Source organism: Schistocerca americana, chromosome 5 (assembly GCF_021461395.2).
Source record: "Schistocerca americana isolate TAMUIC-IGC-003095 chromosome 5, iqSchAmer2.1, whole genome shotgun sequence".
Lineage (NCBI taxonomy): Eukaryota > Metazoa > Arthropoda > Insecta > Orthoptera > Acrididae > Schistocerca > Schistocerca americana.
The window spans coordinates 256,372,461-256,396,825 of NC_060123.1; the positions used below are offsets into that span (position 1 = coordinate 256,372,461).

General features: G+C 40.5%; 1 protein-coding gene across 1 annotated transcript in view; it reads left to right on the top strand.

Annotated features, from left to right (window-relative positions):
• The window catches only part of LOC124616301 (pro-resilin-like), a 40,007-nt gene that overhangs the window by 9,260 nt on the left and 6,382 nt on the right, over positions 1-24,365 (top strand). The window contains exon 4 of the mRNA XM_047144604.1: positions 23,465-23,531. Coding sequence (XP_047000560.1) covers positions 23,465-23,531 — 67 coding nt within the window. The remainder of the gene's footprint in view (positions 1-23,464; positions 23,532-24,365) is intronic.

Genomic DNA, 24,365 nt, shown 5'->3' on the forward strand with positions numbered 1-24,365 from the left:
GTTACGATGAAACAGGAATCGATTATGGCATTGCATGTTCAATGTTCTTTTTTCTGTAAATATCTAATGTAGAGCCGTGTGAATGTACAACAATTGTGTAAATACGCTTATTCCAAATAAATGGAAATATAGTAAGTTTAAACAATGTTTCTTTATGAGTACACAGTGAACTTTCAGTTTGAAGAACTGCGAAGAGATGCACTCTAAATCTTGTTTTATGGCTCAGATGTTAGTTACTAAAATAATTCCTTCAGTTACCACCTTTACACAACTTTCCATCGGTTATACTAGTGGTTGTTACAATTACACAAGGCAAAATACTAACACTTAATCCTTAAACGAAATATTTTACAGGAAACATTACTCATAATGTAGTTTGTACTTTGAGAATAATTATTTTTAGCGAACATCTCATAAGTTCCTCAGTTTGAACTGCTGCAAATTCCACTTTAGTGGAAATGCTAGTGGGGATACGTTGGACTGCTTTAAGGTCTTCGAAGTGGTTTGTCGATGATATTATTCCCAACCTTATAAAAAATTCTTTTGTAGAATTGCTTTGAGTATCTTGGTCGCAATAATACGGGCATATTACTGTTGTTTTCGGCGTTAATTTGCTGTTAACTCTGCCGACAGCAACCCCATCACTGAACTGTTCACAGTAACACACCCTCTGTCCTAGATTCACAGTCGTAACTGACTCCCATTATCTAATAGTCATGGGGGACTGGAATTTAGGGAACGGAGTAGAAGGAAGGGCTACAGCGAATATAGGGTTTGTGTTAGGAATGAGAGAGGAGAAAGACTGATTGAGTTTGCAATTAATATCAGCTAGTAATAGCGAACACTCTGTTCAAGAATGACAATACTTGGAAAAGGCAGGGACGCATGGGAAAAGTTCAATTTTATTCCACTATGGTCAGGCAGAGATTCCGAAATCAGATACTGAATTGTAAGGCGTTACTCAGATATGGGCCTAGATCAAAATTTAGTAGTGATGAAGAGTAAGCTGAAGTTTAAGAGACTAGTCAGAAGAATCAATACGCAAAGGAGTGGGATAGAGGAATATTAAGGAATGAAGAATTAGTTTGAAGTTATGTAACGCTTAAGATATTGCATTAGGGAATATCTCAGTAGGAAATTCAGTTGAAGAGATATTGTTACATTTAAAAAGGGCAATCACAGAAGTTGAAGACAAAACCATTGGTACAAAGAAGGTAATTACGAAGAAACCATGGGTAACCCAAGAAATACTTCAATTCATTAACGAAAGAAGAAAGTTCAAAACTTTTTAGGACAATTCAGGAATAAAGAAGTACATGTCACTGAGGAACGAAATAAACAGGAAATCTAGGGAAACCAAGGCAAAATGGCTGAATGAAAATGTAAAGAAATCAAAAAGGAAATGATTTTCGGAAGGACTCACACACCATATAGAAAAGTCAAAACAATCGTCGGTGACATTAAAAGCAAGGGTGGTAACATTAAGAGTGCAATGGGAATTCTACTGTTAATGCAGAGGACAGAGTGGAAAGGGGGAAAGAGTACACTGAAAGCCTCTTTACGGGGGAAGATTTGTCTGAAGTGATTGAAGAAGAAATGGTCGTCGATAGGGAACACATAGGGGATCTAGTATTAGAATCATAATTTAAAAGAGGGTTGGAAGTCTGAAGACCAAATAAGACAGAAGGGATGGATAGCATTTCATCAGAATTTCTAAAATCATTGTCGTCGATAGGGATCACATAGGGGATCTAGTATTAGAATCATAATTTAAAAGAAGGTTGTAAGTCTGAAGACCAAATAAGACAGAAGGGATGGCTAGCATTTCATCAGAATTTCTAAAATCATTGAGGGGAGTGACAACAAAACGACTGTAGAATGTTTGAGTTTGGTGACATGTCATCTGATTTTTGGGAAAAATATCATCCAAAGAAGGCCGAAGACTGCAAGTGCTAACAAACGTGAGAATTATCTCACAATCAGCTTAAAATCTTATGAGTCCAAGTTGCTGACAGTAATAATAGAACGAAGATTGCAAAAGAAAATTAAGGGACCTATTAGATGACAGTCAGCGCCATAGATATAGCTCTGACGTTACGGCTGGTAACGCAAGCAAAACTAAAGAAAAGTCAAGACAGGTTTGTAGGATTTATCGACCTGGAAAAAGCGTTCGACAATGTCAAATGGATCAAGATGCTCGAAATTCTGAGGAAAATAGGGTAGGGAGAGACTCGTAATATACAACATGTACAAGAACCAAGATGGAATAATGAGAGTGAAAGATCAAGAACGATGTGCCCGGATTAAAAAGGATGTAAGACTGGGAGGTAGTCTTTCGCCACTACTGCTCAATCCACGGATCTATGAAGCAAAGACGGAAGAAAAAATTCAAGAGCGGAATCAAAATTGCAGGTGAAAGAATATGAATCATAGGATTCGATGATGACATTGCTATTATCAATGAAATTGTGGAAGAATTATATGACCCTTCGAATGCAATAAACAGTCTACTGAGTATAGAATCTGGATTAAAGGTTAATCAAAGAAAGACAAAAGTAATGAGATGCAGCAGAAACAAAAACAGCAAGAAACTTAACATTAGGATTGATGGTAACGAAGTAGATGAAGTTAAGGAATTCTGCTCCCAATGCAGTAGAATAACCCATGACAGACGGAGGAATGAGGACATCAATATCAGGCTAGCATTGAGGAAAAGGGCATTCCTGGCCAAGAGAAGTCTACTAGTATCAGACATAGGGCTTAATCTGAGGAAGAAATTTCTCAGAATGTAATTTTGGAGCATAGCATTGTATGATAGTAAAACATGGATTGTGGGAAAACCGGAACAGAAATAAATCGAAGCATTTTAGATGTAGTGCTACAAACTAATGTTGAAAATTAAGTGGACTGATAAGGTTAGGAATAAGGAGGTCCTGCACAGAATCGGAGAGGAAAGGAATATGTCGAAAATACTAACAAGAAAAAGGGACAGGATGATAGAATATCTCTTAAGACATGAGGGAATAACTTACATGGTACTAGAGGGAACTGTAGTGGGTAAAAACTGTAAAGGAGGGCAGAGACTGGAATACATGCAGCAAATAATTGAGGACGTAGATTGCAAGTGTTTCTCCGAGATGAAGAGTTTGGCACAGGAGACAAATTTGGGGCGCGTCGCATGAAACTAGTCAGAAGACTGATGACTTAAAAAATAAAATAAAACATAAAAACTAACAATATTAGTATATAACTTCGCAATACTAAACTTCAAGAAGTAAAAAATGTACCATTTATGTCAGAGGTTTTGTAACTAGATACACTGTAGACTACACCACCAACGTCTGAACGTATATCTCAGCACTAGGTAAATAAAGAGTAAAATAGCTGACAGGTAATTTGTATAAAAACAATTTTTAAGTCAAACATTACGTCAAATGATACTAGAACGCAAAAATTAAAAAAAATATTTACAAAAATATAGTGGCTCACTAATGAGTCGAACTTTCTGTATCATATTGGTTAAACCAGCGAGATTACATAGTGGAATTTCTGAACCTAGAGAGACAAACGAAAAATTACCTTTCAGTAAAAGTAAGACACTAAACCCACTTAAAATTTAAATTATTTTTAAAAGCATTAGAACATGAAAAACGAAAAATGATACAATAACTTACCATCAAATTTTCTTGCATATTTTCATTCTTAGAACGTACCATGCACACTAAAATGTTCACTTGAGTACTGTGTTGACATATGCTCGTTACGAAGTGTAACATACGATAAATGTTGGTAAAGGCGGCTTTTCCACGAGTTTATATCAGCTGCGTATGCTTATCGGCAGAAACCAAAATTGGCCAGGATTAACTGACAGGTGGCACGGAAGTACGCACCTTTACGATTCCAAGAAACAAATACGATTATTATTAACAACATGATAATAAAGATAAGTATTGAATTGAGTACGAGAAAGCACACGAAGAAAGCGACTCGCAATATAGATGTAGAATTCACCATAAGTGTGTCAAGAATACATTAAATGTACGTATTAACTGTCAGCAGGCAACCATTTAAACAATGATTAATTTAACGGAATGAAATACGCATATTTTAAGTTCAAATGAGCACAGATAGGAAGTGCTGTAAATTAGTATTTAAAATAGTTATTGAAGGCCAATGGTCTGCCGTAGTGATTGAGGCGCCAACAGCAGTCCGCTGTGAGCAGCGGAGGCGATTTCAAAGAGCGTGCACTGTGCGGCAAGGGGAAGCCCGCAGTGCAGGTCGCAATCTTGCTTGCAGAACGTATTCGAAAACGGTCCATCGGCACCAGCGCTTCCATTAGTTCAATTTAGAAACACATTTTTTCAAACAAGTTCATCGACATATATTGAAAAAATAGTTCAGATTAAATTCGAGTTGATTATTTAGTATTAGTTCAGGAGATTTTTCCTTTTACTAAAATTTATATTCCCTCCAACAACTCGAGCATTATTCTCTTGCGCACAGTGTGCAGTACTTTCATACTATGTTCAATATCCTGCACCGCATGTGCGTTGGCAGCAATGTGCATACCGAAAACAACCTGATTTTTGGAATGTGTGTTCTCGCTAAGACGAGCTTCAAATGAACGGTCTGTCTGGCCGATATAAAATTGGTCACAGTCATTGCATTTCACTTCGTATACTATTAAACTAAGAAAATCGTCGAGTTTATGCCCAGTTCTATGCAGAGTATGAGAGTTTAACGTGCTAGTTGTTTGAAAGTCCAACTTCACGTTCACTTTCCGCAGGCACTATTTAGTCATCTGTGATACTTGACCACTATGAGCCATGGCTCTATATTTTGTTTTTAGCTGACGTCTCTTGTTCTTAGTCAAGACGCTATTAGTACTTGAGGGAGATTCTGTGTTCATATATATATTTTTTCAGCGTCAGTGATATCGGTTGTTTTGTATGGATTTGTGGCCGCCATCAGTTTTAAAATTCCTGTTTCTTTGTAAACTTCGTGTTGCTGTAAGTGTAACCGCAAGAGATCATGCATCATTAAACTAAGAAAATCGTCGAGTTTATGCCCAGTTCTATGCAGAGTATGAGAGTTTAACGTGCTAGTTGTTTGAAAGTCCAACTTCACGTTCACTTTCCGCAGGCACTATTTAGTCATCTGTGATACTTGACCACTATGAGCCATGGCTCTATATTTTGTTTTTAGCTGACGTCTCTTGTTCTTAGTCAAGACGCTATTAGTACTTGAGGGAGATTCTGTGTTCATATATATATTTTTTCAGCGTCAGTGATATCGGTTGTTTTGTATGGATTTGTGGCCGCCATCAGTTTTAAAATTCCTGTTTCTTTGTAAACTTCGTGTTGCTGTAAGTGTAACCGCAAGAGATCATGCATCATAGAGTTAAGAAGTATTTTTTATAACGTTGCAGATGGTGCTAACGCGAGTAATTGTAATGTCTTTTCTCTAGGTTATTAAAAAGTAAGGCCTAAGCACCTGTTAAATTGTGGCCCATGACGAGCCCATCTTTCTGATATCTTCCCATTAAATTGTAAGTAGTAGGACATTAGTGGTACCTTTGGTAGCTCTACCAACTCAGTGACTTAGCTGTACTAATCTTATGTGACAATAAACTGTGCTTTACACTAAAAATGGTTCAAATGGCTCTGAGCACTATGGGACTTAACATATGAGGTCATCAATCCCCTAGAACTTAGAACTACTTAAAAGTAACTAACCTAAGGACATCACACACATCAATGCCCGAGGCGGGATTTGAACCTGCGACCGTAGCAGTCTCGCGGTTCCGGACTGAATCGCCCATAACCGCTCGCCCACCACGGCCGGCCTTTACAGTCAGCATACATGCTTTTAACGGTATATTAGAGTATCATTTGGCGATGTCTGGAACTCTAGCTTTGCACAACAACAAAGAAGAATTGCCATATCGTGCATCAAGCACAAGGCAACTCCTTCGCGTCTGCACCTACCATCTGAGAACATGTAATGGACTCTCTGAAAATGCTGTCTCATCAAGAACCATTCGTTGGAGAGCAGGACTCAGGATTTACCGTCTCATGCATATGCTGCCGTTAACACCGCAACATGGACGGCTGCCTTTGAGATGCTACCGTGACCGGCACTGTTCATGAATGGTGACACATTGTGTTCAGCGCCGAATCACTGTTCTGCACTATACTGGAAGAGCATCGTCGACGACTATGGCGGCGACCTGGGAAGTGGTCCTATTATTTCAGTGTTTTGGAAACACTGGCGTCACGGTATGAAATGCAATTTCTAGTGAGATAGTGTCACGGTATCATTATTCAATAGGACAATGCCCATCCACACATGGAACGGTGTTTATGAAATGTCTGCATGTTGTTGACGTACACCGGTTCCCATCAAAAAGGCCAGATCCGTCGCCGATTTATGTGTTGGACCATCCTGGGATTTCTGCGTCTTGCTTCGTTTTCTCGTCGATTCATTGATAATCAGTCGATGAATTGTGAGCCATTATTAACTTTGTTAAGGAATGATGTTCCTTGGCAGTGGACTGAGGAGTGTCAACGAGCATTAGAAGCAACCAAGCAAGCTTTGTCTAATGCGATGATTCTATATCATCCTGATATGTCAATTGAATTTAGATTGATGACTGATGCTCCATCTGTTGATTTTGGAGTATGTCTGCTCCAAATTCGAATAATAAATGGCAAGCCCACCTTCTGCCTGATAGCTTTCGCTAGTAGGACACTGTCAAGTTGCGAGAGATCTTATACTACAACTGAACAGGAGGTACTTGCCGTAGTGTGGGCGTTCAAAAAGTTTCATTATTATTTATATGGAGCAAGAACATTACATGCGAGAATAGAAAGCTGAACGGTAGCTCTTCAAGAATACCAAGATCGTATTGTATGTATCCAAGGTAAGGAGAATATCATAGCAGATGCGTTATCCCGTCTTCCAGAAGGATTAGAAGAATACATAATCTAGGATGAAAATTCAGATGAGATTCCAGTATTATTTATGACAGATCAGGTAAACCGAAAATACTGTTTAGAATTATGTGGAGATACGACGAGGCTCCGAGAAAGTGATCCAAGGTGGCTAAACATTCGACAGAATTTAGAAGATCCACAAGAAGATAAAATAAGCCAGTACTATAAGATAGTGAATGAAGTACAGAGCAATATGAATCAGAATTGGTTTGTGTGTCTACCCGAAAAACAAAAGGAGAAGTTAATAATGTATACTCACAGCACTTGGGGACATTTTGGTGTTGCGAAATGTGCTAACAAACTGAGAATGTACTGTTACTTCTCAGACATACGTTGCAAAGTATGGAGGGTACTGAGAAAATGTGTAATATATCAGAAAACGAAACTGAACGACAGAAGCAGTAAAGGGCTTTTACATTCGATCATTCCCGAAAAACCGCTAGCTATTTTATTGGGCGATATCTGTGGACCGTTACCGAGGGATAGAGGAGGCTGTAAACATATTGTAGCTTTCTTGGACTTATTTACCAAATGTGTAAAATTCTATCCAATGAAAACTGCTGTAGGAGCAGCAATTCCGAATCGTCTATTCTATAACTACATTCCGCGCGTATGGTTTTATCCGACAATACTACAAATTTTACCGGATGTAGGTGATGGCATGCATTAGCCCGAGAAAATGTATCGTAAATCTTGACTTCCAAATATAGTCAGGGTGCGAAACCGATTATGAGGGTTTTTCGTGAATTAAACAGATTCGTGCGACCGTATTGCCATGCGAAACAAACGGATGGAATATCTCGATACCCTTTAAGAAATCATGAACAATTTGCTTCATATGAGCACAAACATTAAGCTAGCTGAACTAGTGTTTGAAAGAATAGAAAGAAATGAATGGACGGATAAGTTTCCCAAAATACCATAAGAAGAAACCCACTGGCGAGATAAGATTAGAACAGCATTAATAAATATCACCGGAAAGACAAGAAAAAGGAAGATAGATTCTGAAAAGAGAAAATCCTTTTGCGTTGGGGAAAGAGTATTATTACGTATACATCCACGAGAGTCATTACTAAAGAAAACAAATAAGAAATGGTTATTAACGTATGAAGAACCATTTGAGGTAGTTAAGATACCAAATCCAGGAGCATATCTATTAGGACATACTAAAACAAGAAATATAAAACAATTATATCCCCATCATGATTTAAAAAAGTTTCATTCCTGAAAGAACAAAGGATTGGCAAAGGAAGAAAATAATTTTAACTAAGAATAATATAAGCAATTTTTTTATAATTTCTGGTAAGCGTATGACGATTCAACTGAAATGCATAAGAGCTATATAAATATATATGTTTTGTTTCAGCAACATGATATTTAGTTTCATTAAGGAAAAGTTAATTATGATGTTTCTTAATTTCAGTTAAGACTATATTTATTAGTGGATATATGTTTTAGTTTTTTATGAAAATGATAGTATTAGGTACATGAGAATATTCACGTCAAGAGCATATGAATACATATATTCAAGGCAACGGCATATGACTACACATGATTAAATATTTTAAAGAGAAAAGTCACTTCACTTGGTGGAGTTTTTACGAAATTTGGTTGAGATAGATTTCAAACGAGTATATTAGGAAGGACAATGCTGGAACTTGTTGAGTGAGATATGTGTAATCGTTGTGGATTGTTTGAAATTAAATTTTCATTATTTAAATAAGAGTTATGAGGACAGATTAAGAGAACCAACTGGGCTGAATTTATGTAGATTCGTGGGTATTAAACAAATTTGTAATTGAATTTTGCAAAAGTTAAGATCAGTTCTGAAGACTGACAAAAGTTCGGATTAATGACGTACACTGTGAACAATAACGATGTTCCAATGAAATGTTGTGTGTTACCATGTGCGAAATCAGTTATGAACACGTGCTGGTGCAGTGTCATAAAAAGGAACTAGCGAAGAGACGTTAGAGGGATTATCTGTTTGCTAAAGAGCAAATATATACTCAAATGCGGCATATACGATAACGATTATTGTGCTTTATAGAAATAGTATGTAAAGACACTAAAGGGATGGTTCAAATGGCTCTGAGCACTATGGGACTCAACATCTTAGGTCATAAGTCCCCTAGAACTTAGAACTACTTAAACCTAACTAACCTAAGGACATCACACACACCCATGCCCGAGGCAGGATTCGAACCTGCGACCGTAGCAGTCCCGCGGTTCCGGACTGCAGCGCCAGAACCGCACGGCCACCGCGGCCGGCACACTAAAGGGAATTATCACCAGAGTTTACCACGGGCAACGTGAGTGTGTCGATGTTGTACTCTCATATTCAGAAGTGACTATATAAAGACAAAATTTTTTAATGTGATGAAAGATTGCCCGAATTCTGAGTAATAAAATTTGGTACTGCTTCTTCCGAATCTCTGATTTCAAACCAGTAGCGTGAGAACGAAAAGTGTACGTACTAACCCGTTCTCTCACAGCGCTTTACCATCAGTAAAGTTTAGCATTGATACATGCTATAGAGTATGTTAATGTTCACACATCACCGCCCTGTGAATGTACGTAAGTTGGTCTGATCCAGCCTTTCTTCTACCTGAGGATCAACCCTCTTCATGATCATCCCTACCATCCCACACACACTAGCAAGAGTGTCATCCTCTGTCTCTCCCCACACCTGCCCTGCACCTTCCACGCGACGTCGAGCTGACGTCGCTACCGAGATATCTTCACATTTGTTTATACCTGAATCCACCAATGACAGAACACATTGTCTAAAGACACCTTCAGATCTGTCAGTCAAAATATTAAATAATTTTTGTAAGTTACTGGGTGAGGCGCAAGGTTAAATTAGCCTTGTTCCGGGTTTCTCATGGTTTCCCTTAGGAATTCTCGCCCGAATGGGAAGGCTATTCTGATCGGAAGCCCATGGTCACATTAGCCGTTTACAGTTAATGTGAAATTATCAAATCTTTTGATCAGTAGCAAGTGAGTATGAAACCTTCTCAGATTTCATAAGAGGCAAAACTTGTCGACCGCGACTAGCACATTCCACTCAGTAATAGACTTGGCCACTGTTTCTATGTTTCGATACAGTTTATCGATACATGGAACTGTTTCAGTGTTTAGAACCGGCTGTGTTTCATTGTATCAAAACAGTGGTGTTTCATTCCGCTCGGTCTCGGCTAACGGGACCAGATTCGATCTCGAACCAGACACAGAAACTGTATCGTTGTTTCAAAGTAACGCTGTTTCAGTCCACTTGTGCTTGGACTAATTGTATCGAAACGGTGATGGTTAATTCCGCTCTGTCTCGGACGAGATTCGGCTACGGCACAGATACTGAAACACGTTTAATAGACTACTTCATAAAACACTTTCAAGAGTGTCGAAATCTTTTTGACAGGCAAAAGCATGAAGCTTAAGATTTCCCAAAATAAAGCTTTGTTGTTATTGACTGCCCATTACCGAAATGGCTTAATATCTGCTTTAAAAACACTGACAAACAATAAAGGACACACACTATCCCCATTCAAAATAATAAAAGTGTGAAGAACATTCAGTTACAATACACATCTCTTATAACATACGTTTCTCTGCTCATGTACAGTAGTCATATTAAAAAACGCAAGTAAATCTACAACATTTTGAATAAAAAAAGGCGTAGAGTGATAGTTTTTAGACGTATAGATAAACTGGATGTACGTATACGTGAAAACAATCTGATTGACGGATCATTGATGGTGCAGTGGTGAACGGGTAGGGCTGGGTAGCATGGTGGATTTTCTCTCTTACATTTTGCTATTTATTCGAATAACATGGCGTTATTTGTGGGTCTACAGTCAATGCGCCTATTCTCCACAATGACTCCTTTTGTCTGCATGGAAATTAGCAGGATGGTTATATTATCCATACTAAAGGAACGTAGGATTCCCAGTAGTGTATACGTTGTTTCTGCAGCACGCTCCCGCCTACAGTTCCGTTTTTGTTGGTTCTTCTGTCTTCAGCTACGGCGTTACGAAGCCCGGTGTGGGATTATTTCAGTGTTGTCGTTTAGAAGTAGTGCAACTTCTTGGTTAAACTGACATTTGCGACAAAAGCATCCAACAGTTAATTTAAGTGAAACTCTTTCGAAACCAGTTTCTACGAATCTGGACAGTGACGAAGCCAGTTCAGTTTCCACAGCAACTGTTCAAGAATCTGCCATTTCAATGCCTGTGCGTCAAGATGAACAATCTGACATCCGGCACTTCCACCTGTTCAGTTCTGGGTAGGTGTGGTAGACAAACAATGATTACTGGATTTGCATCAAGAACAGTGCCTTCATCCAAACGAGCCAAAATAGCCGAATAGATTTTGAGACTTGTTGTTAAACAATATCTTCAATTTTATATAGTTGAGGGTGTAGAGGTTAGAAAAATGACTTGTTTATTGAATGAAAACTATGTACTTCCCAATGAAAAAACACTCACCAACAGTTTACTCTCTCAAGTGTTCGATAACACTCTAGAGCGAGTAAGATTTGCAGTGCAAGCTGCATCCTACAAGTGCATTACGACTGATGGACGGAAATCTGTGAAAAATGAGAATTATATTGCAGTGACTGCTCACTTCGTTGATGAAAATTGCAAACTGAAGTCATATTTGTTATCTAGTTTTAAATTCCATGACAAGCAAGCAGCTGAAAACATTTCCAGTGAATTACAATGTGTAACTCCAACTTGGAGTATTACCAATAAAATTTCAGCTTGAGCTACAGATGCACCTAATATGGTGAATTCAGTGATGATATACAAATGGTGGCATGTACCTTGTTTTGCAAAAGTGACGCCAATAATGGGATTTTTCAAAAGAAGTCCTCAAGCGCTTGAGAAATTAGACAATATTCAGTAGCAAATGGGCTTCCCCATTTTAACACCGATACAAGATTGCTCTACGAGGTGGAAATCCACGTATAAAATGTTTGACAGGCTTTTGAAAATCAAAGAGCCTTTGCAAAGCACCCTCCCCATCCTCAGCGTGGATTAACAAAACAAAACTGTCCAATGAAGACTGCTCAGTTATTGAAAAACGTTATGAAATACTATCTCGTTTTGAGTAAGTCACAACAGAAATTAGTAGCGAAAGAAATTTAACCTTGTCAAAAGTTGGCTTATTAAGCAAAGGTTTACAAAGTCATTGTCTGAGACTGAAAAACTCAGATTACAGCAATGAAACCATTAATACAGTAACTGCTAAACTTGAGGATGGAATCTGTACCCGCCTCGTTCGAAAATTTGCAGATAAAGCAATTGCTTGCTAAGCAACATTCTTCAGGGAGCATAGAAAGAAAAGAAGCCATAATTAACAACTGCTGTGTAATACTACTGAAACCCACTCGATGGTCTACAGACAATCCACCACCAGCCAAACTAGTCGTGGTGAGCACATTCAACTTTAGCAGTGGCAACATTTTGACCAAGCTGTAGGAGGCGTGACCCAAAGTGTAGACAATCCACGTGCTGCATGTATAGTCAAGCTTGATAAATATGTCAAGATGCCACTGATACCCAGATCACCAGATCTGTTGAAGTGGTGGAAAGAAAATCATCTGTTGTTTCCTACGCTGTTTGAAATAATGAAACGGCGTCTTTGTGTTATGGCCACCTCTGTTCCGTTAGAGCGCATATTTTCAAAGCAGGGGCAAACAATAACAGACAGACGATCCCGGCTTACAAGCGAAAAAGTATAAAAAATGATATTTCTAAACTACGACTCAGAATTGGTACAGTAGATCTACCCATAAATGAGCAGTAAAATCTCAATTAATTTTCTTTTTCTCTGGACAATGTGCACTGAATTAGTATTTGACTGTATTTTGTTTAGTCCTACAAATTTTACAAGAACATTTTTATCAAATTTGTTCCACACAGAAGACACTAACGGCTTTGCTCACCATTCGGTGAGTTTAATTTTTTTGAGTATGTTTTTTATTGATTTGTTCGATAGTAATAATCTGATTTATGTATGTATATGTTTGTGTGTTTATTTTTGTAAATGTGCTATGTTTTGTTTTTACACTATAGGCATTTTAATACTTGTGTGTCAAAAATAACTCTCAGGCAATTTTCTTTCTTTTTTTTTGGCGTTCAGATACTGTGATAAAAATTGCTTTTCAACAGCAACTTAATTTCATCTCTGATTTCCTGTGGAAGTTTATAATAAAATGATAATATATCAGCTTGCTGTGAGTAGTTAAGGGAACTCCATATACTTGTACCTCAAACGGACTTCTACTGTAACTAGTGTAGAGCCAGATCTGCCATGATATAGGTATCGCAAAGGCATTACACTGTATGAATTGTTTTAAATTTTAGTCTGGATTTTATACTTCAAGGAAACGTACCGATCTCTGCATTTCGGTTACCTTGACATGTTTTAACATGTTTTCAAATTCTATTAAGTGTACTTATTATGAGCTGTCTCCAACTGACTTGTGAATGTTTGATGAAAAACTGCCATACTTGATCTTTGTGCTATATCCTCCAGTCTGTTATAGTAATGTTTCGATTTGTGTGCATCAGTCACTTTACATCCTGCTCTGTGTGACAAACAATGGAAAATTTAACTGTAAGTATGAAAAGTGTGAGTGGCACACTCATAAATGTCAATTCAGTGTCTCGCTTCCCACGATATTATTTCAATAAATTATATCTCAGGATATGCTTTTTAGAGAGCACATATAGATTATCACTCATAAAACCTATCAAAATTAGGCACTAGAATACAGGGAAACGAGTTTGGAAAAATCTGTTACATCAAACATACAAATTGTGTCCTTAGCCAATTGGAAAGTACGAAAGTCACATGACACGAAAGTAAGCGCAATTCCTGCAGGAAATACGAAACTGCCAAAACGACTAAGAGAAAGTTTCATACTTTCTGCGATGTATATTTTTTACAATCAGCTTGATTAATGTGAAGGCCTTTACGTTTACAAAACACAAAGCGTTCCACAGTTTCGAAACAGCGTTTCGGAACATTTCATTGTATTGTTTCATTTGTTTCATAACAAATGGCTGATGTAAATTTTTCAAAATTTGTAAACGTATATATGTATATTTAATCTAGGTCATGGCGCAAACTCCTGCGAGATAAATACATATGATAACCTCGCCGTAAGTGTATCAAGCACAGCAAGCTTCCATATGGAATGCAGCACATAATTTTACTATGTTTCGAAAAACGAATCTCAAAACACAATGTACTTTCATATATGACCGAGGGCAATGTGGGTGGGAACTATAGTGAAAGCCTTGGAAAGATGAGGTCTATCAGAAAAAGATTGGCAGGATAGAAGTTCGTGGAATGTGAGAACAGGTATCTGTTCATAAGTGGAAACGCAGACTAAAGTAAAAAAGTAAGTAAAATAAACGATTGATCACTGAATTGAAAATCTTAATATATTCTACAAACACAACCACGTAAACGAATCGAAAATACCAAGAAGCATTTTGAGACATAAACTGAAGTTGATAGGCGTGTTGCTACACCTGAAAGGTGATGTCTATTCAGCCTTCCCGCCAGTCGCGTAAATGGTGTGGAGCTAGTGGTGCCGCTATGAGAATGAAAATCAAGGTTTTCCTTAAATACACGTGAGCGTAAGTTACCTTTGAGACAGGACGTGGTGAGTAAGTCGAGAATGCCTTTCAGCGGACAAAGACGCCATTAAAAACACCTCACTGAGTTTGAACGAAGTCGTGTAACAGAGCTACAAGAGGCTGAAAGTTCGTTCTGCGATATTGCAGAAAGCCTTGGCAGGAATATAACCATGATACAGATTGCTGGCAGCGGTGGTTACGAAAATTTAGGGTCACAAGAAGATTGGATTCCGGAGAGCCAAGTGGCGCTACCGAGAGGAAAGACCGTTGTGTTCTGTGTATGGCTCTCGAGCATCGTACTGCATACTGCATGTGCGGCAGGAATTTGAGCAGCAATTAGAATGACAGTGAAATAAAGATCTGTTACAAACGGGTAACTTAAAGAACATATCCCAGCAAGAAGCAATATAGCGTGAATTCCACTGACCCAAGCACCGTCATTTGCGGCTTCACTGGTCTGTTGCGTTTTATGATGAACACGGTTCTTCCTGGGTGCCATTGATGGCCGTGTGTTGGTTAGAAGGAGGCTAGTTGAGGCCTTGATTCTTTCCATAACGATAACGCTCGCCCACGTACCGCTGTTGCAACCGAACATATTCTACTGAGAGTCGACATGTTGCCTTGGCTTGCTCGACCACCAAATCTGTCTCCAACCAAGCACAAATGGGACATCATCGCGCGACACCTCCAGCGTTATACACAGCCACACTAAACAGTCCTTGTATTGACCGGCCAACAGCAACAGGCATGGAACACCATACTGCAAAGTTCCTTCCGGCACCTGTACAACACATCGCATGCACATTTGCGTGCTTGCATTCAACATTGTGGAGCTTACAGCACATATTAATGTACCAGCGTTTCTCATCCGCAGTGACTTATCTAGATTTTACATTAACCTATGATCTTGCAATGTAAATCGATTAAATATGTTGCCTAGACATGTGCTCTATCGGAATTCCGTTACTTTACATTAATTACTTTGTAATGTTGCAATTCTTCCGTTACTGTAATAATAAAGGCGATAAGCCTCATAACTTCCTAAAAGTCTCTGAAAAATAATGAGAAGTAATTGCCATATCCCACTCGTGATGCAGCTACCTACACGTAAGCCCAAAATGGATACTTTACAAAGACTGGCTGGTACAATCACAAAATATGCTTGTTTATGCACGGCAACAGCGTTTGTGCACTACTTGCATATTAGAGGATTGTTAAGGGCGTCTACCGTAAGTACGTACATCATCCTGCTGGATACTGCATTGCCCGGAATATGGGGCTGGGTGGCGGCTCGTAAATTCATTGTAGATCATATGTTACAAAGTTTTCAAAAGTCGTTAAAAAGGGTTCTTCACCATCACTCGACCTTCTAAGCAACAGTTTGAAATTAATACGATGGCCGGCCGCGGTGGTCTAGCGGTTCTAGGCGCTCAGTCCGGAACCGCGCGACTACCACGGTCGCAGGTTCGAATCGTGCCTCGGGCATGGATGTGTGTGATGTCCTTAGGTTAGTTAGGTTTAAGTATTTCTAAGTTCTAGGGGACTGATGACCACAGATGTTTAGTCCCACAGTGCTCAGAGCCATTTGAACCATTTAATACGTTCGTAGCTTATATCTGAAATTAATATCTTAGCAGGGAAAGAAAAGTAACTGGACCACCATAGACGTAAGAAGAGAATGTTTACAGAGTTACAGTCTAGCGAATGTGTGTTGTATTACAGCTACCAAATTCACTTCTGCATGTTAAAGTCTATTGCATACTAATGAAAATGTAGATCTAGAGTGGTTGCGTGTGCCCTCATTCTTAGTCATGAGAATTCTGTCTAGGAGTTGAATTAATTTTGAAGATGACACGACAGATAATGAGAAAAATATTTCCGGAGAGTTTTGAGTTTGAAGGTATGTGATCATCCTCTTGAATTTGTTGCTCTGCCTATACAGGCAACTGCAGCAGCTTACCATTTACTTATCACTAACTTAGATGGATGTAGTCACCGTCGCTCTACTCATCAACAGCTGTTTCTAGTATCAGAGAATTCCAGCGAAAGTCTGTGTAGATGTGAAAGCATAGCTATTTGTTAGGCAGGATGTGCCCAGTGGGTGATTTAATGTTCCTTAACTTAGCTTCTTTTTCTCGTGAAAAATGAGTTGTATATAACATCAGTTGCTACCAGGACCTAAATGATCGCTTGTTCAGTGTTGCATTTAACGACATGAAACAGAACCTTGTCGTGTGTACGATGATTACTGGAATAAAAATGGCAATTAAAGTACTCACAGAAGATAGTCTGACCACCTTGTAGGGATAAAAATGTGTTTATCTCACCTTGAAAAGGTGATGGACATCATTTGATATGCCACTAATTCACTTTGCAAGTGATGTAGTGGTACCCATGCAGCAGATGTGTTCGATTCAGTCTACAACTGCACGTCGTGGGATAGGAAGGCATACTGCTGCTACAAAAAGATATCTCGTGGAACCTCTCATTTGCTGTTCGTCGACAGAATGCTTGGCAAACCTTTATAAACTCATAAACACTAGGCCGTATACTTGGAGAGAGGAAACGTGCCTCTCACTCTCAAGAACGTAATTGGCAGGGTGGTATAATCATAATCGCGCCGAAAACAGAAGTCTATGGGAACCTGACCGTTTATGTAATGTACTTTCCCATGCCCCCCCCCCCCCCCAAAAAAAGAAAAACAACCTTTACAACCACATAAGGAAGTTCTGATCGCTACCTGTTTCTGTAGGTACATCTTTGAGTGATGCACGAACTAGTACTAGGGACACTCATGGGAAACCACGAGTTTCTAAAACAATACTTCATTGGCTGGAGAAAGTAGAACGATCATAACAGTGAGAGTAAGTCTATTAAAGGAAGAGCAAGGACAGGAGAACACTTTGTGGGGCGGCACAGCGTTTGGAAAGGTTAGGTCGCTTGGAGTCTGCGAGAAAATAAGTTGACACAAAAAGCTTTGCTCCTTTGGAGTCTTGCGAGATTCAAGATGTCTCACTAACCACTGCTGCTCCAACGTAGCAGCTTTGGCGTAGTTTGGTTGTCGTTCTGTCGACACTCGACGGCTGGCGGTGTAGTGGACATCCACGTGGACCGAGCTTCTTCGCAGGCCGCCGCTGACGTGGACATTGCGAACTGGGCCAACCGCCCCACAGCTCGCTGTTACTGCATGCTCCATCTCAGAGCTCTCGTGGTAAGCGTTGCTGACTCTCGGTCACGGGGCCCCGGGTTCGATTCCCGGCAGTCTCGGGATTTTGTCCGCTGTAGACGGTGTGTGTGTTGTCCTGATCACCATTTCATTATCGTCGACACGTAGTTTACCGAAGTGCTGTCGAATAAAAAGAGATCCATTAGGTGGTCGAACTCCCCAGAAGGGGTCTTCAAGTACACCATCTCCACGTTTCCTAGAGCTCACAGTCGAGCCGGTCCCGGTAGTAATCTTGCAGGGGGAAAGCAAGTGGTAACAACACCTAAGTTTTTTTCGGAATTGTAATGTTTTATGAAAGTTGTGATAGAACAATCTTCACTACGATACATTCTTTTCTTCCGTTTGTCTACGGAGTCGGCGTTTTGGGACTGTTAGCGAAAGTGGGTGGTCCGATGCCCCACCTTCTCGCCCACTCCCCACCCCCATCCGCCAGGAACAACCAGCGTACCCTAATTGTCTCCGTCTAGAATATATCTCATGTTCAAGTTTGGGAACGTTCCAAAGTCTTTGCTCAGCATGTGTCTAAGAGGGGACCTGGGTACCAACCCACTATTTATCTACTTGGATGTAGGAAATCGCCTAAAACCACATCCGAAATGGTCAGTTCACCGGCCAATACTATGAAAAAACAACAGGATTACGAAATCACGTCATAGTAACATACAGTCGATGATTTCTTTAATATACCAGGTGATCAAAAAGTCAGTATGAATTTGAAAACTTAATAAACCACGGAATAGTGTAGATAGAGAGGTAAAAATTGACACACATGCTTGCAATGACATGGGGTTTTATCAGAACAAAAAAAAAAAAACAAAGTTCACAAAATGTCCGACAGATGGCGCTGGACAGCAAAACGTCAGTGGCTGCAAATGACAATCGTGTATAAAAGGAGCTGTAATGAGAGAGAGAATCAGATGCGCCAGCAGTCGCAGCATGTTGACGTTACCTGAAAAGGCGCTTTTAGTGAAGCTGTATTATCAGAATGGGGAATGTGCTAATTGAGCGTTACTATACCATCGTCATAGGAAAGGGATTCGAACGGGTAAAGGTCCGTTGACAAATGTAGCTGTGGCGAGAATGATTTCGAAGTTCGAAGCCACGGGTTGTTTAAACGATAGACCCCGTAGTGGCCGACCGAGCACAAGGCGTAATGCTGCTGAGACAGTTCAGGAAGATATGGAGACTGTAGTGGGTTCGTCTATACACGGGGAAGTCAGCGCTCGTGCAGTCGCACGTCGCACCGGCATTCCATACACTACGGTTTGGTTGGCACTTAGGTGTACCCTCCGAGGCTATCCGTACAACATCCATCGGTATGGCGATTTAGTGAAGCAGAGGGCATTTGCGGTGTGGGCGTTTCAAAAGATGATGGAAGATGACGATTGGTTGAGTAATGTGTTGGGGACCGACGAAGCTCATTTCACGCTCCGAGGGTCTGTCAACGTCCACAAGTGCAGAATTTGGGGTACCGAAAATCCTAGAACTACCGTTATCGGGCCTTTTTTCTTCCAGGAAATGCGTGATTCTGGTTTTGTAACTGCTACCGTGACGGGTGAGAGGTACGCCGATACGTTACAGAATCGCATCATCCCCACCTGTCTGATAAACACCTGCTGGAACGTACGATGTTTATGCAGGATGGCGCTCCACCCCATATTGCTAGACGCGTGAAAGATCTCATGCGCGCGTCGTTTGGTAATGATCGTGTGCTCAGCCGCCACTTTCGTCATGCTTGGCCTCCCAGGTCCCCAGACCTCAGTCCGTGGGATTATTGGCTTTGGGGTTACCTGAAGTCGCAAGTGTATGGTGATCGACCGACATCTCTAGGGATGCTGAAAGACAACATCCGACGCCAATGCCTCACCATAACTCCGGACATGCTTTACAAAGCTGTTCCCAACATTATTCCTCGACTACAGCTATTGTTAAGAAATGATGGTGGACATATTGAGCATTTCCTGTAAAGAACATCATCTTTGCTTTGTCTTACTTTGTTATGCTAATTATTCCTATTCTGATCAGATGAAGCGCAATCTGTCAGACATTTTTTTGAACTTTTGTATTTTTTTTTTGTTCTAATAAAACCCCATGTCATTCCAAGCATGTGTGTCAATTTGTACCTCTCTATCAACATTATTCCTTGATTTATTCAGTTTTCAAATTTATACTGACTTTTTGATCACCCGGTATTTTCCCATCCTTTCTAGTTTGCTTGTTTACATTTTTGAAGTGTTAGAACTCACATAAAATTATAAAACTAAAGGCTTTCCGAACAGGTAATGGAGGCTCAACGCCACTGACCGGCCGCTTTGTTATCCTCAGCCCACAGGCTGCGTATCTGGAGGGGCATGTGGTCACAGCACACCGCTCGCCCGGCCGTACGTCAGTTTCCGAGACCGGAGCAGCTACTTCTCAGTCAAGTAGCTACTCAGTTTGCCTCAGAAGGGCTGAGTGCACCCCGCTTGCCAACAGCGCTCGGCAGACCGGATGGTCACCCATCCAAGTGCTAGGCCAGCCCGATAACGCCTAACTTCGGTGATCTGACGGGAACCGGTGTTACCACTGCGGCACTGGCGTTGGCTACATAAAATTATAGTGTGTAATAAATAAATTTTTCTAGCAAGAGAAGTTTTAATTGGATGGTAAATGGTTGTATACTTCAACTTCTTCATTCACTCACCTAGTTTGACAAAGTGTCTGACTACTTGCCCCTCACTGAAACCTGCTTCTCGCTGCAGATTAGTGGGTCCTGCTATCCTCAGCCTTCAGTTTCCATGTCTTTTCATAAAAACACAGTAAAAGTCTTTATCAGCTTTCATTTTTCTCTTATTGAACGGCTGTGTTATTTACAGTTCCTCTGCATATTTGCACACTAGATTTAAAAACTCATATTGACTAAGAGGCATAAGCTGCCTGTCTAAACTCGTACAATATTGTTTTCTGTCCATCATTAAGATTTCTGGGGGAAAAAGTCTATTATTTTCTTAAACCGGTTTCATGTCCACCTTCTTGTTTTACCAAGAAGGTTTATGTATGTCACCTAATATACTTCCGCATTACAACTACAATCATCCTCTGAAAACCGCAGTGAAGTCCATGGCGGAAGGTACTTACCGTTGTAGCAGTTACAAGGGTTTCTTCCAGCTGCATTCATGTATGGAGCGCTGGAAGAATGACTGTTCAAAAGAGTCTGTCCGCGCTGTAATTAATCTACTCTTGTTCTTACAACCACTACAGAAGTATATTGCTAAGAGTCATCGTTAAAACTTTGTAAGCAATCTTTCTCGGGATAGATTGCATCTACCTTTATGTGTCTGTCAGTTCAGTTCCTTCATCATCTCGGTGCACTCTCTCACCGGTCAAACAAATCTGTGACCATTCGTGCTGTCCTTCTTTGTATGCATTCCTAGAAATGAATATTTCTCACTCGCTTGCTTGATTGGCATTTCATGAATTCTGACCTTTTCATCCATTTGCAGCCGGACTTCTCATCTTACCTTCTTACTGAAAACAGTTGTAAGAACTTGAGTTATATGCTAACAGTTTGTCCAACACAAACAAATTGCACCGTTACGATTGTTTAACAGATCCCATTGTTATTACTTGGGCTACAATATAGGAATTAACATTAGTTTTGACTAGAGATACAATAAACTCGTAGTATTATTTCGTTGCAGAGAAAACACAACACTCCAAGGTTAAGTTCGTGCGCCAGAACGCGCTAAAAACAGATAACTTGTTACAGTTACGAGAGGCTCTGTGGATCTAATTCAAAATAAAATGAGTTGCTTTGCTTGTCCATAGCTCACAGTGCAGTGTTGTGACAGCACTGGAATTAGAAGCAGCTGTTGTCCAACACAATCCCCAGTCGAATACCACCCGACCTCCTCCGGTTATTAACAAAGCTCAATCTGCACTAGATAAAAACTTTTAATAACGTAACATATTTCTGAAATGTTATCGAGGCAAAACCCGTATGAGAATTTTGCACTATAAGTAGGAAGCAAATACGTATACGATTTTCTAACTCAGTCATGAGAATATAATGATTATTTAATGTTTCGTGCGCTTATCTACAATGTCTCAACAGATGTTAAAGTTTGACTACCAGATACGCAAGATTTCAGTATCGTATTCCTATCATATCTCTTCCAGGGTTGTATACACACTGCAGCACGTATTTATTGGCTTGTATTAATTAGCTAGGCACCCAGGTCAGTGAATTAACTGAACCTATTAGCATAAAGTAACCGTATTCTAAAATTAAAGTGTGAATTTTCATTTTATTAAATCAGAATGGCAGACGTAACAAGTGTAGAATGAAGCATTACAATCTCTTGTAAATCTACTCGAACATAAATTTAATAAATTGTGAAGAAAATTAAATTTATTTATCCTAAAAAATTACAGACGTCCAAACCTCTTAAAGAATGAACGGAATCAGTTCCACAACCAAACTTAATTGGATCTGCTGACAAGCAGAATACAGGTTTTCTTGCAGTTTTCGACCTACTGTTACTTCGTGATTAGGGTGAGCCAACGCGTACGGCGGCTCCATTAGCCTGGCGAAATTTTCGTAGCGTCATCGGTAATGCTTCAAATGGCTCTGAGCACTATGGGACTTAACTTATGAGGTCATCAGTACCCTAGAACTTAGAACTACTTAAACCTAACTAACCTAAGGACATCACACACATCCTTGCCCGAGGCAGGATTCGAACCTGCGACGGTAGCACTCGCGCGGTTCCGGACTGAAGCGCCTAGAACCGCAAGACCACAGCGGCCGGCGAAATAACAAGTTCTTCCCCATCTTAGTCAGCTTGCATTTCGTCATTAAGAATGTCATTGCGGCCGGACACTACCACATTTAATGTAGATTCCTTCGCTGTACCTTGAAGATCTTTGTAGAAGAAGGCAAGAAAAATGTTTTACTTGATTAGACGACAAGTAAGTAATAAAATGGGGAGTCTAACGAGATATAGGAAATTATTTGGAATAAATAATTAACTCACAGACATGCTTAATTGCAGTAAGTATCTCTCATAACGAAGGACCTGAAGATCTTGTACAGCTTAAACATGCAATACTGAAGAAATCACTCCTAAAACGTTAAGACAGCAAATGTGGCTTCACAGCAGTCTGGAGGAGAATACGAAGGGAAACGGTTTTGTCAGTCACATGCGTCGTCATTGCTATTGCACAGTTAACGCTGTCTGTCGAGGACTGAATACCGCTACGAGCAGCGAAGCCGTTCCTGCGTCTTACGCTCTCTACCCCTCCGGCCGCGCCAGCAGAAGATCTTTGGGATAGGAAATGAGACATCTCTATGCGCAACTGGCATTGCGCCGAACCTGATATACGTGATGTACTCTGACGTCTAAAAGAAGCGATCGTCCTCAGTGAAAGACGGGCACACGAGCCGATCTGCGGGCAGATCCGTGAGCAGGCGGGGGCGTTGTCGCAACGCAGTGAGCGGCGAAGCGCGGGCCGCCGGCCACCGCCGGCTGGGCTCTGACGCAACGCGCCGCTCCCCCTGTCCGCAGTTCGGGGGCACACACGGCGCGTCCGTCCAGCCGGCTTATATAAAGTGGCGGCCGCATCCCTCCACACGGCACACTCTCGTCTGACCACCGAGCAGCCACCACCATGGACAAGGTAGGCTAGACTAGTGGTAGGCTTCCGAAAAGGATTTTCCAAAATTCTTACAGTTCTGTGTTCGCCTCCCTAGATTATTGGTCAGCTTAGATGGCTGCATGTTGACGACTCGGTCCCCGGTATTGCCAAAGATTTTTCGTTGATGTAAGGAGTGGTACGGGGAGCGCTCGGCATCGTGATTCCAAATAAGGAGCTGCTTGATTGAAAAGTAGCGGCTCCAAGGTCTCGACACAGCGGGAGAGGAGTTTGCTAACCATTGGCCTGTCCATACCGCCTCCACGTATCTCCGAATGGCTCTAGGATGACACGGCGACCGGTCGACATCCATTGGGAGCTTCTTTTAGTATTCTCTTAATTCCTATATTGTCCATAATTCGAAATTCACATCCTCAAGAGCAGAAGCTCAAAAAACTTTATAATTAATTCTAATCGTTTTTTTGGAAGAGTCAGTGTTGTGAATTCGGCGACGGGACATCATAGTTAAAGTGCTAGTCACAATCTGGAGGATATGGTTAAGCCGCAACCGGGAGGATATGGTTCAAATGAGAGGCACTGATGTTCGTCAGTTAAGTCAATCACTGAAAATTTCCGAGCCTGGCCGCAGCAAACAATTTTGACCAACCTCCGTGGTAAAGCGGTTAAGTTCGCTGCCTGCTAGCTCAGAAGATTTCTTGTTCTCGCTGACTCTCTCGAGAGGTGCCTTGTTAACTCCAATGATAATATAAAGAAAGTCGTGACATCAAAATTAAAGGCTAACACCAGAGAGCGGTGCACAACACATATTTATGGAGGGTGTTTTTAAAAGGGTTTCACATACGCCTACTGGTCAAAACC